General features: G+C 38.9%; 1 protein-coding gene across 10 annotated transcripts in view; it reads left to right on the top strand.

The window, feature by feature from the left end:
• Positions 1-1,480: 1,480 nt before the first annotated feature.
• SPART (spartin) overlaps positions 1,481-17,554 on the top strand; it is a 37,587-nt gene continuing 21,513 nt past the window's right edge. Inside the window, exons 1-5 of one of the 10 annotated variants that reach the window (XM_063714885.1) lie at positions 1,955-2,316; positions 2,847-3,016; positions 12,162-12,233; positions 12,688-13,499; positions 16,943-17,140. In XM_063714885.1, the coding sequence (XP_063570955.1) occupies positions 12,690-13,499; positions 16,943-17,140 (1,008 nt within the window). In that variant the 5' untranslated portion in view covers positions 1,955-2,316; positions 2,847-3,016; positions 12,162-12,233; positions 12,688-12,689. Of the gene's footprint in view, positions 2,317-2,846; positions 3,017-12,161; positions 12,234-12,687; positions 13,500-16,942; positions 17,141-17,554 lie in introns of all 10 variants that reach the window. The other 9 variants (XM_024230875.3, XM_063714886.1, XM_024230874.3 and 6 more) reach the window with 9 other exon arrangements.

Below are 17,554 nucleotides of genomic sequence, written 5' to 3'. Positions count from 1 at the left end.
AAACACATTCATCTTTATGGCTGTTGGAAATTTTAAAAATTCTATTTAAATGTATGTACTTTTTAAATATAAAGAAGTAGAGTAGATGACCAATAAAAGATTTCCTTTCTTTTTTTGGTGGGGGCTGGGGGTTACAGGGTCTGGCTCTATTGCCCAGGCTGGGGTACAGTGGCACAATCTCAGTCACTGCAGCCTCTGCCTCCCCAGCTCAGGTGATCTTCCTGCCTCAGCCTCTGGAGTTACTGGGACTACAGATGTGTACCACCATGCCCAGCTAATTTTTGTGTTTTTTTGTAGAGACGGGTTTCGTTATATTGCCCAGGCTGGTCTCGAACTCCTGGGCTCAAGCGATTCTCTTGCCTCAGCCTCTGGAGTAGCTGGGACTACAGGCATGAGCCACCAAGCCTGGCCAATATTTGCAAGACTAAAGAAATATTGACATACAATTTCACAATATGGAACGGAAATATGAGTTCAAGAAGAAAAGAAATGATGTAAAATTTCCTTCTGTTAAAAGCTTGTTCACGTAGTTTTAAAAATTGATGATTTTAGATATTAAATTGGTATTTAGATTCCACTGGCTACATTTAAAAGTTATATAACTTTTATTTTAAAATGTTAATTTACAAAAAAACAGAAGTTGCTTTTTTTGTAACTATTTAAGTCAGATGAGAAATTATGATGGTCAGTCCAAAAACGTGGAAGTGAGAATACAGTCATAGTCTTTGGGGATTCCTTTGGGGGTATAAGAGCAAAATCATTTTGAAACCACTGTATTAATATATTCCTAATAGGTTTTGCTTTTTGGGATGACTGACTGCTACCTTGAGATTTGAGGGAAGTACCAAATGGCTCTCAGTTTTAAATTTAAAACCCTCTTCCAGTCCAATAGTCCCCATCACTAATTAATTTTGATTAAATTAATTTGATTAATTCATCTGGAATAAGTCACTGCAATCCTTAGGAAGGTCACTTAACTGGTCCTAAGGCCAGGCGCGGTGACTCACGCCTGTAATCCCAGCACTTTGGGAAACTGAGGCAGGTGGATCGCTTGAGGTCAGGAGTTCGAGACCAGCCTGGCTAACTTGGGGTCAAGCGTTCGAGACCAGCCTGGCCAATATGGCGAAACCCCGTCTCTACTAAAAATACAAAAATTAGACAGGAGTGGTGGTGCACAGCTGTAATTCCAGCTTCTCTGGAGGCTGAGGCATGAGAATCGCTTGAACCTGGGAAGAGGAGATTGCAGTGAGCCGAGATCATGCCACTGCACTCCAGCTTGGGCAACACAGTAAGACTCTGTCTCAAAACAAGACAAAAACACAACAACAACAAAACTGATCCTAAATGCTCCGGGCAAGTACATACTGCTTTTTCTTTTTTCTGTTTTTTTCCCAAGGCAGCCCTATTGAAGAGTACAAGTCTGTCATCTACAATATTTTACTAATTTAAAAACACTTGTCAAGAAAGGTAAAGTATGTTCCTCTTGATTTTACTCTTTGTAACCTGGAATCAGTAACTAACAGTTTTATGATAGTGATATAGACTTTACACACACACCAAGACTTAAAACACGTGGTGCAGGCGGGCTTTTGGAAATTAACTGTGCTCTGGATACAGAAGTCACAAAGCTCAGGCTGCAGAGACATTGAGGGGATAATCAGCCCTTATTGTCTCTCGTGCACTGTGCCCAGCGCTCCCTCTAGCGGCTACAAGCGCTCACTGCCCACACTCTCTTCTAGTCTCTCCGGAGGCCTCGGTTTCGCGGGGGGAGAGAGATTGCGCAGGCGCGGAGCAGCCGACGTGGCCGAAGGGGACCGTGCCTGGGGGGTCTGCGCGGAGCCACTGACTCGCGAGGTTCTCTGTCGCCTGCCGCCCTCGCTCCTTTTCTCCCCTTCTAGAGTATTACGGTGACTCTTGGGTCCGAAGGGGACGGACGTCCTCCCACGTACCATTTAGAAGGTCAGAGTGGGCAGAACCTAGGCTGAGCAGGCCGGTAACGAATCCGCTGGCAAGACGCGCGCGTGGGCGCTCACGTGACCTAGGCTGCGGCGGCGGCGTGCTGCGGGCTCTGTGGCGGGAGCGAGGCCGACGGGCGGGGCGGCGCGGCCGCGTGACGCGAAGCGTTCGAGAGCGCGCGTCTTGGAACGTCTTGGTTGCCACGGCGAGCGCGCGCGCGAGGCCTTGGGAACCGCGGGACCGGCCCCCGGGGAGCGCAGCGGCGACCAGTGTGAGGGAGTGGGAGCTGGCCCGTGCCGCGGCGGCCGCGCGGGGAGCTCTCGAGGCGACGCCGGGGCGCCCGAGATCTGGAAGGCGCAGGTGGGGCGCGGGGGAGTTCACCCCTGCGCGGTCCCCTGGGTGGGCGGGGTGGGCGCCCCAGGCCCCGCGGACTCGGCTGGGAGGCTGAGCGGGCGACGGTCACGGGACAAGGGCGGAGGGGTTGGGGGCCTCATCCGAGTCTCAGAGATGGAACTTTCGAGGAAGGGAGCGATTTCGAGAGAGAATAAGTTTGAGAAGTTGTTCTCAGTCCCTTCACCCGCGGGAGTGTGGTATTTAGGGAATCTTGGGCCTCTAACCTATGGACTGTTAGGATGGAGGGAATCCTTCCCGCTCGCTTCCTATCGCGGGGTCCTTTCGGAGCATCGCTATTGATCATTCTCGAGGCCCCAACCCCGTTGTTTACTTTGGCTTCGAAGATCTCTGTGGTCTTTTGCCCTCCCGCAGCGCCCACGGCCCCGTCAAGGTTGGGCAGCCTTTCTCTGCAAGAAGGCCCACGAACAACTGCAGTTATATTGGGATGGATTGCGCGTGATTTTACTCTTTATAATACATTCTTTCATGCTTCCTAGGGATTGAGCTGCGCGGAGGATCCCTCCGACTTAATTCTGGGCCTGAGAAAAGTTTCTCTTGGAATGCGCAGTTTCGTGACGCGGCATTATTGCGTGACTGTAGGGCTGACCCAGTTTTCCACTTTCTAATTGTAAGGAAGTGCACTAGTAGTCCACCGAGGATCCTCGAGGCTGGCCTTATTGTATTATAATTTAACGAATTTGCGTTCCAGGTTGTTACAGCCTTTGAAATAATGGCCTCATATTTAAGAATGTAGCAATTTTTCTTTGAAATTTCCGAAAGTGGGGAAAAAAGTAATAAAAGTCTGCACCTATATGGAAATATTTGCTGATGCGCAGTTCTTTATAATCGTAGACTTAATTTGGTGGCTTTATTGGACCTGTTTGAAACAGGAAGCCTTTCTGTAATGTGGTTTCGGGTCGGCTTCACCTCTGGCATTCTCTGAAACGTCGTTGTCAGTGGTTTCCCTAAAAAGCTAGAATGAGCGGGATGCTACGGAGGGAGGTGCATACAGGTATTAGACAAAGCCCCCTCCGCTTTTTTGGTAAAGGGCCAAATAGGCATTAGATCAACTTCTGCTAGCTCTAAGGAGATAAATGCGGTATTATTAAAGACTGCTTGTAATGTTGACTGTTAAGTGAGAGTGTTACTTCTTTCAGTGTTTATGGAATCGAACTAAATTGCTATCTATTTTAATTCAGAATTTTACCTTTTCTCGGGTATTTTTTAAGACATACATATACATATAGTTATGTTGAAATAAATGTGTTTTATTAGAACGTTACAAAATTAGAATTTAGGTGAACTACTGGTATCTAGGAACAGATTTTGGTTTGTTGTTGAAGACTGTTACACTGGTGTAGGTACTGTTTAATACATCAGATTGTCATTTCACAGACTTTGTCTTCTTAACTTTGAAAATTAAATAATGTGAAATAATGTAATAATGGTTTTTATCTTTTCAGGACACTTGATTGACACTTAATTGTGCTTAGGAATAGAATAGGCTTTTTTTTAAGTCACCATCCTCCAATCCTTATTTCTGTAAAATGTATTTTCTGAGACCGCTGAGGATATAGCAAATCCCAGTCACAAAATAAAAATGTGATATTTTAATATAAACCTTTTTCTTTCTGTTTTGAGATTCCCCAGAGATTAGACTGAAATTGACCATTAGACTTATATATAACCTCTGGATATCCAGGCTCTTCTCTGTGTATCCTTATTTTCTCTTTAAGATGGAGAGGTAGCAAGGAAGGTTATTAAGCAATCCTGTGGAATTCTCCACCCCTACACACAGACACACTCTTCTTTCTCAGTAGCCATCTTGTTCCCTCCATTGACACATTATTTAGGAAATCTTTAATCACACTGTATGTAAAATAAGCTTAGAAATAAAGGTATACCCAAGGTAAATATTGTTTCTAGCTGTATTCCTTCATTATGCCTCGCTTCTACTTTCAAATGCTACCTATTGAAGATTTAAGCCACATGACTTTCTACCATGGGACACTCTGGGTTTTCTTCACCCCTCCCTCACTCTGCTGACTTGTAAACATAGTAGGACTTTTAGATTTGAAATCAAACACATCTCATCAAATTTTAATTTTTCTTTTCTTTTCTTTTTTTTTTTTCTTAAGAGACAAGGTCTTGCTCTGTCACCCAGGCTGGTTGGAGTGCAGCGGTGCAGTCATAGCTCACTGCAACCTTGAACTTCTGGGCCCAAGCTATCCTCCGGCCTCAGCCTGTGCAGTAGCTGGGATTACAAGCGAGAGTTCATTTAATTTTCTTGACAGATAATCTTCTGATCCATGAACTGATTTGAATCTATCATTTACTAGCCCCCTTCTTGGGCAAGCTGCTCAGTATTTGTAAAACATTTTTAAAATCAGATATCAACCTCCAAGAGTAAGGATTGGATGACCCTAAAAAGGTGGCAGACACATAGAGAGAGCTTAACAAAAGATAGTAAATTTTGGTGCTTCTGAGGGCCAGAGACAGACCATGTCCATTATATCTTTGCTATATATTATAGTAGTGAGTGATTTTTAAAGCAGTACTTTTAATTTGCTTGTGAATCCCCAAATAATTTTTGTAAAACTGTCCCTCTTGCACACTTTTGGTTAACTTACAGCATTTTACATCATGCGTTAGTTGAAAAGGATGCTATTTCCCACATGGTATTGATATTAACATTTTAATATTGGTACATCATTCTTTCAACTGTATTCAGCAGGGTATCTTATCTTTGTAGTTTTATATCCATCACCATCAATTTTTAAAATACATTATATTTTACACACTTCCTTTTTTAAAAAAATTTACTTTTTTATCACCCCCACCCCACAGAATATTATCTTAAGGTAATGTATTTTTATGCTTGAAAGCTTTTTATTAATCTCTGTGATACATGTCTTTAATAACAATAGTTACATAAATTGAAGCTAAGTTTAAAAATTTCCTATAACTAATTCTATAAGTTGTAATTTTTCTTTTGGGTTGAGTTATTATAAATAGTTGATCAGAATAGCATAAAAACTTGATGGATTTTAATGAATAATAATTATTAAGAGTAGAAGTTTACTGGAAATCTGTGTCCTAATGGAATGGATAGTGAGAGTTGTGCCTAAATTAAAGGAGGGTCTTTGAGCCCTTCGACTTATTGTTTGTTGGTAGGGAGGCTTTTCCATCCTGGGGCAGTGTAACATCGTAAGAATAGGAGTGGGTGAGAAGTATGCCTTTATTTTGTAAAGTGGAAGATTGTGAAAGGATCTTGGGGAAGAAAAACCAGCATGATAACTGGACAATGGACATATTCTCAGGCAGATCAGTTCAGTGAGAAGTACTCATGGGAGTAAAGGATCTGGAAGCCTTTTTCTTAAAATTACGCATGTTGTTGATGTATGTTCCATGGAAGACTTTATTTGTCCTGGGGGGCACACATCCCCCAGTTTGAAGACCATTTAGAGTGGTAATTCTCAGTGGGGGACGATTTTGCTGCCCAAGGTACATTTGGCAATGTCTGGAGACATTTTTGGTTGTCACAGCTGGGATAGGGGGGTGGTGCTGCTATGGGCATCCAGTGGACAGAGATCAGGGATGCTGCTAACAAAGAATTATCCAACCCAAAATGTCAACCATGCCAAGAGAAACCCTGATTTAGAGGATTTGTTTTGGAATCAGACTATTTAATTCTGTAAACTAGTGCAGGGTTAGTAAACTTTTTTTGCGAAGTGCCAGATAGTAAATATTTTAGGCTTTTGGGACCCTGTATGATCTCTGTTGCACATTCTTCTTTGTTTTTATAACCTTTAAAAAATGTAAAAGTAATTCTTAATTCCAGGGTCTTTCAGAAAACAGGTGATCTAAGGCAGTTCATGCTTTCAAACTTCAATTTTCTTCTCTGCAAAGTAGTACTAATAGTAATATTGCTTCAAGAATTGTTTGTAAGGATTGAGATAAACACCTAGCATACTGTCCAGCATATGTTAAGTACTCTAAATGATGCGGGGGGTAGTGGTGTCCTATCGTATGTAGCACAAAAGTGGGTGCCAAGTCACAGTGTCATTCAAAACCCTGTTCAAGTCACTTGGACAAATTTAATGATGCTGCTGAAGTTCCCAGTCAACTCACAGAAGCCTATTTAACCTCTGCTGTCTTAGTCTGGGCCTCCTTGTATCCTGAGGAAGATAAAGTACAAAATGCCTGTCTTGTGGTTTCTTTGGAAAGATATGGCAATCTTATGACACAACAGGATAGAATTCCAGGAGAAGAGATTGTTAATTTTGATAGGGGTTGTGGGGTAGAGCAAGTAGGTGGGTCTGTATATGGTCAATGGTATATGGTATTTTCTAAATTGGGTACTGAATATATTCTGTTGACTACCATGAAGTTGTTGCATGATAAGGCCGACTAGTGGCTCTTCAGGTTAGAAAGTATAGTTATATTATTAATCAGAAGCTAGACCAATTTTAATGAATGCTTTCTGTGATGCTTCTGTGATGCTTTCATAGTGTAGATTGCTGCTAAAATAGTTTCATATCAGTGAAATTCTTCTATCATAAGTTTTCGTGAGATCACAGGAAAAGAATTGCCACATCTAATAACAGTTGCCACTAGGTACATGTGGATATTGAGCACTTGCAATGGGGTTAGTTGGAATTGAAATATCTTTTCAGTGTAAAACACATACTGAGTTTTGAAGACTTCATACCAAGAAAAGCTAAAATATTTAACTGAAAGTTTTTATATTAACTGCATATTGAAATAATATTTTTGATATATTTGGATAATCATTTGAAATTATTGAAATTAATTTCACCTGTTTTTTACCTTTTTAATGTGGTTATTAGAAAATTGTAAATTACATATGTGGCTTGCATTACAGTTTTGTTCGACATAGTTGCTCTAAAGCTTCCATTTACTTTTTTAATAGTAATTAAATTTTCTATCATACACATAGATTTAAGAAAAATCTTACCCATTCCTCCCAAAGTCAGCTTGTATCATTTTTCTTACCCAATTCTTTTGGTCTTTTTTGTACTCTAAACAGTGTGAATATATTGGTACTTTTTCAGTTTTAGGCATTGTCCGTTAACTTCTCAATGGGAAAGATGAAGTTTATCTCTTTCATCCTTTGTTGCATGCACATAAACTTTTTATCCATCCATCTTCCCATCTTTTCAATATGGTTGTACCATAATTTTGTTTATATTGAGATTCATTGTGTATATTATGACACCAATCAAAACTGAAACATTTAGTACATTATGATTACTTTTTATTTCTTGCTCAACATCGTTTTCCCTAGAGTTAATCCTTAGTTTTTAATTATTACTAATGAAACCCTGAATACTCTCACGGTTGTGTAGATCTTTTTTCAGAGCTTACAATCACATTGGGTATTCCATCAGTTTTACTTTCTTAAAAAATTCTTTTCTGTTGTCTCCTACTCCACCTTGGAGTGTTTGCCTAATTGTTACCTTGGAAACTCATCATCAGTCTTGGGATTCCTTTCATCAAACATGGTACCCAGCAAACAGAAGATGTAATAACTGAGCAATCACTTGGCTGGGTTTAGAAGCTATTGTTACTCAGAATTATGAATTAAATGTATAATTTCCTTCTTCTATTGTTGCCTTTAAGAAGTTCCTTAGCACTCTTATTTCTCTCTCTGTTTTTTTTTTTTGTGTAAGTATTTTAAAGATGATCCTTTTGAGCCTAGTGTTCTAAAATGTCATGGTATGTTTCTTGGTGTGAAATCTTTTTTTCTTATTTATTTATTTATTTATTTATTTTTATTTTTTTGAGACAGAGTCTTGCTCTGTCACCCAGGCTGGAGTGCAGTGGCGTGATCTCGGCTCACTGCAAGCTCCACCTCCCGGATTCAAGCAATTCTCCTGTCTCAGCCTCCCTAGTAGCTGGGACTACAGGCGCCCGCCACCACGCCTGGCTAATATTTTTGTATTTTTAGTAGAGACGGGGTTTCACCTTGTTAGCCAGGATGGTTGCGATCTCCTGACCTTGTGATCTGCCCACCTCAGCCTCCCCTTTTTTTCTTATTTTTTGCCCATTGGTCTTTTTATTTACTTTTATTTGTTAGAGATGGGGTCTTGCTCTTTCAACCCAAGCTGGAGTACAGTGGTGTGATCATAGCTCACTGCAGCCTTGAATTCCTGTGCTCAAGTGATTCTCCTGCCTCACTTCCTGAGTAGCTGGAACTACAGGCACGCACCAGCACGTTTGGCTAATTTTTTAATGTTTTCTTTGTAGAGATGGTCTCACTATGTTGCCCAGGCTGATCTCAAACTCCTGGACTCAAGCAATCCTCCTGTCTCAGCCTCCTAAAGTGCTGGGATTACAGATGTCAGCCACTGCGCCCAACCTGTTGGTCTTTTTAAATTAGGAAATTCATGTTTTCCAATTCTAGGAAATTCTATGAATTATTTCTTTAATTCTTTCATCCCTTATTTTTTCTCTATTCTCTATTTCTAGGAGGTTTTTTATTTGTTGGTTTTTTTTTTTTTTTTTTTTGATGGAGTCGTGCTCTGTGAATAGGCTGGAGTGCAGTGGCACGATCTCGGCTCAGTGCAACCTCCGCCTTCCGGGTTCAAGCAATTCTCCTGTCTCAGCTTCCTGAGTAGCTGGGATACAGGTGCATGCCATGATGCCCTGCTAATTTTTTTGTATTTTTAGACGGGATTTCACCATATTGGTCAGGCTGGTCTCGAGCTCCTGACCTCAGGTTATCTGCCCGCCTCAGCCTCCCGTATTTCTAGAAGTTTTATTATTCAAATGATATGCCTTATAGACTAGGCCCTAATTTTCTTATTTATTCTTGCCTATTTTTCATCTCTGTGTTTTTGCTCTGCTTTCTGGGCATTTTCTATAGTGGTATGACCTCATCCTTCTTGAGTTTTTCCTTCCTGCTTTTTAAATATTTAATTTCCCAGAGTTCCTTTTGTCGCTCGAATATCCTTTTCTCAGTGTGCATGCATCCCACTTTTTATTTTATGGATGCAATATTTTCTTTTTCTTTATGTTGATATAAATGATAGGTTTGTTTGTTTTTTTTTACTTTTCCTGCACATTGTCCATTTCAACCAAATTACATTGCTCTTCTTTTAATCTTTTATACTGGATGTTTGCCTCAGGTTTTGTGATCCTGGTCTGTGTGTCTGTGTGTGAGTGTGTGCGTGTGAGTGAATGAAGCACTAGAAAGCTGATCTGAGATTCTATGGGTAGAACCTATCAACTATGGCTTCTGAACGATGAATTGCTTGGACAGTTTTCCTTAGGGAGCTCTCCCTGTCACTATTCTTTGTGTGTTTCTTCTTGGTGGTGATCAGATTCCTCAAGAAGATAACTTCCAATCTCATTTCTTGAGGGGTAACTGGCAGCTGGAACTCTAATTACCAAGTTGTGGGGAAGAAGGCTGTGGGTCTCAATAATCAATGTGTAACATTTCATTTAATTCCCCTGCTTTTGGTTTTTACCCTTAATCATGCCGATAGTTTCTTATCCACACTTTATTTTACACTCTTCTAGATCAAAGCACTCAGTCTTTCAGGGCTGTAGAGAAACAGTGTCCTGAGTGCTTGGTGTAGGAAAGATCTGAGGGTGCTAATTTGTAAATAGGCTTTCAGCCAGTCCTGTTTTTTCAGCTCTACGTCTACTTCCTTTCCATGGGAAGATGGAATTCCATCAATTCTTATGCCTTTGGAGGTTCTTGATGTGATGTAAATGCAGCTGCATCTCTGATTTTCCCACTGACAGTTTAAAGCATCTGTTTTCTCAAGTGTGTTTTGGGAGTTTTCACTTGTCTGCCTCCTTTTTTGGCACCAAGTACTGTTGGCTCTTCATCCTCCCTATTTGTCCTTGTGAGTTATGGCTTTATTATTTATCTGTTTTATTGAGGAATCACATAAAATGCATATAGTACCCTGATCTTAAACGTATGGTTTAGTGATTTTTATGTATATATACAGTAGTCCCCCCCAACCCCTTATCCAAGGGAGATAAGTTGCAAGACCCCTAGTGGATGCCTGAAACCATGGATAGTGTGGCACCTAATTGTTTTCAATTGGAACATGTTTCTGTTCATATCTCAGCCTTTTCCATCTTAACTAAACACTTATCACATGCTTTGACCATAAGTTTTGCGGTTTGAGAGACAACAGCAAAACTAGCACTAATTTCTTTTTCCTTCTTCACAATTTCAGGAATAGAAAATATGTTATTAATGGTAGATCTTAGCAACCTCAGCGTATGATTTTTTTTCTTGTTAAGTTGAAAACTTTAACCTTTTCACTTGAAGGAAGCACTTCACAGCTTCTCTTCAGTATATCCAAATTGCCAGCATCACTACTGTTGCACTTTGGGGCCATTATTAAGTAAAAAGAATTACTTGAATCCAACCACCACAATATTGGAACAGTTGATCTGATAACCAAGATGGCTACTGTATTAGTTCGTTTTCACACTGTTGTAAAGAACTGCCCAAGACTGGGTACTTTATAAAGAAAAGAGGTTTAATTGACTCACAGTTCTGCGTGGCTGGGGAGGCCTCAGGAAACTTACAGTCATGGCAGAAGGCGAAGGGGAAGCAAAGAAGAAGCTTCACATGACAGCAGGAAAGAGAGAGCTAGCAAAAGCTGGAAAAACTGCCTTATAAAACCATCAGATGTTGTGAGAACTCACTATCAGGAGAACAGCATGGGGCAAACTGCCCCCATGATCCAGTCATCTCCCACTGGGTCCCTCTCTTGACACCTGGGGATTATGGGTATTACAATTCAAGGTGAGATCTGGTTGGGGACATCGCCAAACCGTATCAGCTACTAAGTGATCATGAGAGGAGACCATAGACAGCATGGATGCCCTGGACAAAAGGATGATTCATGCCCCAGGGGGCACAGAGAGAGACAACAGGAGATTTAATCATGATACTGAGAATGTGCAATTTAAAATTTATGAATTATTTATCTCTGTAATTTTCCATTTAATATTAATATTTTCAGATCATGGTTGACTGCAGGTAACTGAAACCACAGAAAATGAAACTATAAATAAGGGGGGACCACTGTACACCCTTGTAGTCATCACTCAGATCAACAGAGAACATTTCCAAAGGCCATGAGATTCCCTCCTGTACCTGTGAAATCTATAGCCTCTACCTATAAGCACTATTTTGATTTATGTCATATCATAGACCAGTTTTTCCCATTCTTTAATTCATTCATATAGAATCATAGTATGTGGTCTCAATATGAAGTCTTTTGTATTTGGCTTTTGCTCAAACAATTGGTGAGATTCATTGATGTTGCAGGCAATCAGGTTTAAAAAATTTTTTTGTGTATTGCATTGTATGAATGAGTGAGCATTTGGGTTGATTTAAGGATTTGCTTTTTGTGAATATAGTTGCTGTGAATATAGTCATACATGTTTTTGGCATGCACATGCATCCATTTCTCTTGGTTATATACCTGCAAGTGGAATTGTTGGGTCATTGAGTGGGTGAATGTTTAGCTTTAGTAGAAACTGCCAATTTTCCAAAATGTTGTATCATTTTTCAGCTTTCACCAGCAAGGTAGAAGAGTTCCACTTGTCTTCACTTAGCACTAATCAGTCTTTTAAATTTTAGCCATCTGTTAAGTGTCTAGTTGGTATCACTCGATTTTAGTTTCACTTTTCTGAGGGAATAGTATGTTGAACACCTTTTCAGATGCTTTTTAAAGATTTTGTTCTGTGAAGTGCCTATTCATGTATTTTTCTCACTAAGAAAAATGGTTGTTCCTTTTTCGTAATCTTTCCAGAGTCATCTTAGTGGGATTTGGGGAAGCAACAGGGCTGTGTGGGGTAACCTGCCACCTTTAAGTGGAAATCAGGTAACAAAGTTTCATTCACATTTTTTTTCTCATTTCTGTTTTCTCCAGTGTATGATTCAATTCATTTTTTATTGGCTGGATATAATCTGGATTTATATTATAATGAATTTTAGAATGAGACTCTTGTTTCAACCATAAGGATGTATGATAGGAAGCTATTATAAGAAACCAGAACAAGAAAATTATTTAATAGATGTATTCTGATTTATTCTCTTATGTTTTTAAATTAAGGTATTTTGGACCAAGAGTTTTCATTTATTTATCCATTCATCAAATACATATTAAGTGCTTTCTTTATGACAGACCTAATAGTCGGCTTAAAGGATATTATAATAGTGAACAAAACAGAGATAAGCGAGGCACTTGTCCTCTTAAAATATATTCAGGTAGGAGATATGAATAATAAGTAAACAATAGCTAAGCAAGATAATTAAATATGTTTCCAATTTTGCAGAAATGGAGCAAGAGCCACAAAATGAAGAACCTGCAGAAATTAAGATCATCAGAGAAGCATATAAGAAGGCCTTTTTCTTTGTTAACAAAGGTCTGAATACAGATGAATTAGGTCAGAAGGAAGAAGCAAAGAACTACTATAAGCAAGGAATAGGACACCTGCTCAGAGGGATCAGCATTTCATCAAAAGAGTCTGAACACACAGGTCCTGGGTGGGAATCTGCTAGACAGATGCAACAGAAAATGAAAGAAACTCTACAGAATGTACGCACCAGGCTGGAAATTCTAGAGAAGGGTCTTGCCACTTCTCTGCAGAATGATCTTCAGGAGGTGCCCAAGTTATATCCAGAATTTCCACCTAAAGACATGTGTGAAAAATTACCAGAGCCTCAGTCTTTTAGTTCAGCTCCTCAGCATGCTGAAGTAAATGGAAACACCTCAACTCCAAGTGCAGGGGCAGTTGCTGCACCTGCTTCTCTCTCTTTACCATCACAAAGTTGTCCAGCAGAAGCTCCTCCTGCTTATACTCCTCAAGCTGCTGAAGGTCACTACACTGTATCCTATGGAACAGATTCTGGGGAGTTTTCGTCAGTTGGAGAGGAGTTTTATAGGAATCATTCTCAGCCACCGCCTCTTGAAACCTTAGGGCTGGATGCAGATGAATTGATTTTGATACCAAATGGAGTACAGATTTTTTTTGTAAATCCTGCAGGGGAGGTTAGTGCACCTTCGTATCCTGGGTACCTTCGAATTGTGAGGTTTTTGGATAATTCTCTTGATACAGTTCTAAACCGTCCTCCCGGCTTTCTTCAGGTAAGCCAAAGAAAAATGAAAGCATAATTTGAAATATGTGTAGACTACATCATTTTTATTTGTGAATGTTTATGTGTCCAGTATAAGTGCAAAAAGATAACGATAAATTCTACTTTGTTTTTAAATATACTCCATGAAATTATGAGCCTTGAATATCTGTTTGTGTTTGTCTTTTTCTTTTTTTAAAAAAGATATATTAATAGTTTTATTTTGGTATTAAGTTTGTGATGATAAAACTTGAGAAGAGTGGTCATCCTTACATTTTTAATTCTTTATCTGAAGAAGAAACCTAACAAGTTTAATTTCAAAGGGGATTTATGTAATTCCTGTGGACGTACAGCTGTAAATATTCACAAATGTTGTGAAGACTCAGCTGAGGGTGTGAACTGGGCGAGACCCAGCCCATGGTCCAGAACAGTTGTTCTCAACCCAGGGTAGTTTTGCCTCCCCAGAGAACATTTGACAATGTCTGGAGGCATTTTTGATTGTCATACTGGAGGTTGATTGCTACTGGCATAGTGGATAGAGGCCAGGGATGCTGCCACACATTTTCACAGGACAGCCCTCATAAACAAAAAAAAATTATCCTGCCCAAAATCTCAACTATGCCAAGGTTGAGAGACCCTGGTTTAGAAGTAGAGACTGTGGTGATAATTTAAGATGTAATTCCAACAGTCCAAGCAGAGAAATTTACCAGAATGCACTTGGTCCAAGAGTAAAGAGTGCTACATAAAGATTGATGTCAGGGCATTGCTGTGGATTTAGTGAGGTATTCTGAAGAGAGTGGTCCAGTGACAGTCTCCTTTTAAAAGATTGGATGTAGGTATAGGAAGATGAGTTCTTGAAATGAGGACTCAGTGTATGTTGAATATAACAAAGGAGTTTGCATTGAAGAAAGATCACTAAGCAAAACAGATGTTTTGTCCACAGTCCAAGTAATGTGGTTTAGTAATAGCACAGCGTATCTCTATTCATTTTCTCTTTTGGTATACTCTCCTGTTGATTCTTATGTAGTTTTTATATGGAGTCAACTTGAAAGTTGTTTAAAGACAATTCGAGGCTTACTAGGGATGTGTGAGGGAGATACTTGAGGGCATTATTGAAAGGAAATATTTGATACTGGACAGGAAGAATATTGTGAATCCTGTAGGTTATTTTAGGGAAGGAGCCTTAAGGTTACAAAGAGCAGGCTTATTGATTGGGCTTTGTAGTGGAGGGTGATAAAAGCTATAACAATTTCTACTAATAGTGTTGCACTGTAATGATGGATAAAAAATCTTTGGGTCCTTAGCAACTGGAGATGGGGTAGTGAATGGCAGAAATACTGTACCATGTACATTCACTCATCCATTGAAATGACTTGTACTTTAATACAAATTTGTCCTTAGTGCTTTTAATTTTGTTTTTAATCTTTCTCGTGTATTTTTTGTCCTAAAAGAAAAGTAAAATTGCACCCAAAATTTAATTTGAGTCTCTTTAACAGGTTCTCATTTGCTTGTATTCAGGTATTTGTAGCAGAATGTCCTTAAAAGGAGTTAACGTATGTGTTTACTGAATGTTTTTATCCAAAAAAAAAAAAATACAATAATAAACCAACTAAATACTAGAAGTTAGATATTTCCTATGCTAAAAATCACTGTTAAAATCACTATTGGTCTAAATAGGAAATTAAGATTTTTTGGTTTTAGGTAGATAGAATTCTAGAACTTCAAAAAAAGGTTTTTCTTTTGGTTTTAGTTTTAATACCAAATACTTTTTAAACCTGTTAAATCTATAATTACAGAAATTGGACATGAGATTGCCCTCTGAAAATGAAACTGGGAAAAAATCAGCCTATGGTGGATGACTCACTTATCTGTAATATCCTGCCCTAGGGAAGGTCTATAAAGTGTTGGTTTTTTTAAAGACAATTTGGTGATATTCCAGTTCAATTAAGGTGACCGGGATATAGATAATCTGAAAGAAACCATGGAATAGTTAAAAAAAAAAAAAAAAAAGAAAAACCTTTCCTAAATTTTATTTTAGAATAACTTTTACAATTTTTTTGTCAACTCCATACCGCTGCTATTACTTGCTTTATATTTTTACTAAATTGTCCCACTTATCAGTTTTATCTTAATAATAACTGAAATTAAGGGAAATATGTATTTTTCTCATACATATTAAAATATATAACTACTCAAATGTTAAAAGTTTGTGGGTAAGACTGTTTTGATGTTGAGCACAGTTATATTTTGGTTTCTCAAAGAATGTATTGCATTAGAAATAAATTAGGCAGCCAGGATGTGAGCTTAAGTCTGTGTATGTACTGGCAAGCTGACCTCCCCAGATGACATTGCAGGAGTTGCTTTTGTTATTTTGCTTTTAATTTCACAATAGATAGATAATCCATAAACATTAACTTAATGTATTCTGTTATGTCAGATTCTCTTGGATTTAGTACAAAAAATTATTCCACGTTGTGAGTGAGTGCTGAGTTTCTTATTTATTTATTTATTTTTTCTTTGAGACAGAGTCTTGCTGTGTTGCCCAAGCTGGAGTGCAGTGGCACAATCTTGGCTCACTGCAACTTCCACCTCCCGGGTTCAGGTGATTCCCCTGCCTCAGCCTCCTAGGGAGCTGGAGCTAGGATTATAGGCATGCACTACCACACCCAGCTAATTTTTGTAGTTTTAGTAGAGATGGGGGTTTCACCATGTTGGCCAGGCAGGTCTTGAACTCCTGACCTCAAATGATTCCCCCGCCCCCCATTGGCCTCCCAGAGTGTTGGGATTATAGGTGTGAGCCACTGTGCCTGGCCTGTGAGTGCTGGATTTCTAATTAAAATAATTGTTCAGCTTCTCTGGTCCAGACTACATGTGTTAAAATCCAAGCTCCACTTTTTAGTTGTTGGTTCTGAGCGACTTAATTGACCTCTCTGTGCCTCAATTTTCTTGTACATAAAATGACAATAATAGTAACTGATTTCATAGGATTGTTAGGAGGATTAAATCAGTAAATACTATTATTTCAGTAAATATTTCAGTAAATAATACCTGAAAATAGTTTATTTACCACAAAAGGAATATCTAATTTCAATAATGAAGAAAACCTTAATTTATTATTTATTTATTTATTATTTTTTATTATTGATTATTATTTATTTAAAGTTAGAGTCATTATTGATTAACACTAGGCTAGTTAAGGCCATCAGCTTTAAGATTGTATAATTAGTGGAGCCATGGCATATTTAGCACAGTCCTTATTGCAGGAGGATCAGACTAGCAAATGATTAATTTTCTTGGGGATTTGTTGATGTTGATGGTTCTATAAAGCCTTTTAAAATATGTTTCCAACTTTGAAGTGTTTATATTCTAGTATAACAATTTTATTAAAACGTAAGTGAAAATCTAGTTTCATTCATTTATATGTATATATTTTTTTCTTCTAATGAATCCTTTCAGGTTTGTGACTGGTTGTATCCTCTAGTTCCTGATAGATCTCCAGTTCTGAAATGTACTGCAGGAGCCTACATGTTTCCTGATACAATGCTACAAGCAGCAGGATGCTTTGTGGGGGTCGTCCTGTCCTCTGAGTTACCAGAGGATGATAGAGAGCTCTTTGAGGATCTATTAAGGCAAATGTCTGACCTTAGGCTCCAGGTAACTTGTGTGATCATCTTTAGGGTGAAAAAAATCTACTTTAAAATAAGCACTTAAGCTTTTAGAGAAATTGTAATAACCTCTACTGTGATCAAGGTTAGGAGACTGACAGTTTATCATTTGTTTGTGTGTTCACAGCTACATGCTTGGAATTTGCCGTAATAGTGGTTAAGATTGTGAGCTCTAGAGTCAAATTGCCTGTATATGAATTCAAACTCTTCCACTTAATGGCCGTTTAGCTCAGCTGTTACTGATCTTCTCTATACTTTAATTTACTTATAAAATGGGGATAATAACAGTGTCCACCTCATTGGGCTGTGGTAAAAATTAATACATTAAGCACTTATATCAGAGCGAGTAGTAATGCTCTGTGAATGTTAGCTATTGTTTTCACCACTGTTTTACTGCTCAGCT

This window comes from Pongo abelii, chromosome 14 (assembly GCF_028885655.2).
Source record: "Pongo abelii isolate AG06213 chromosome 14, NHGRI_mPonAbe1-v2.0_pri, whole genome shotgun sequence".
Taxonomy (NCBI): Eukaryota; Metazoa; Chordata; class Mammalia; order Primates; family Hominidae; genus Pongo; species Pongo abelii.
This window is presented reverse-complemented; position numbering and strand designations above follow the sequence as displayed.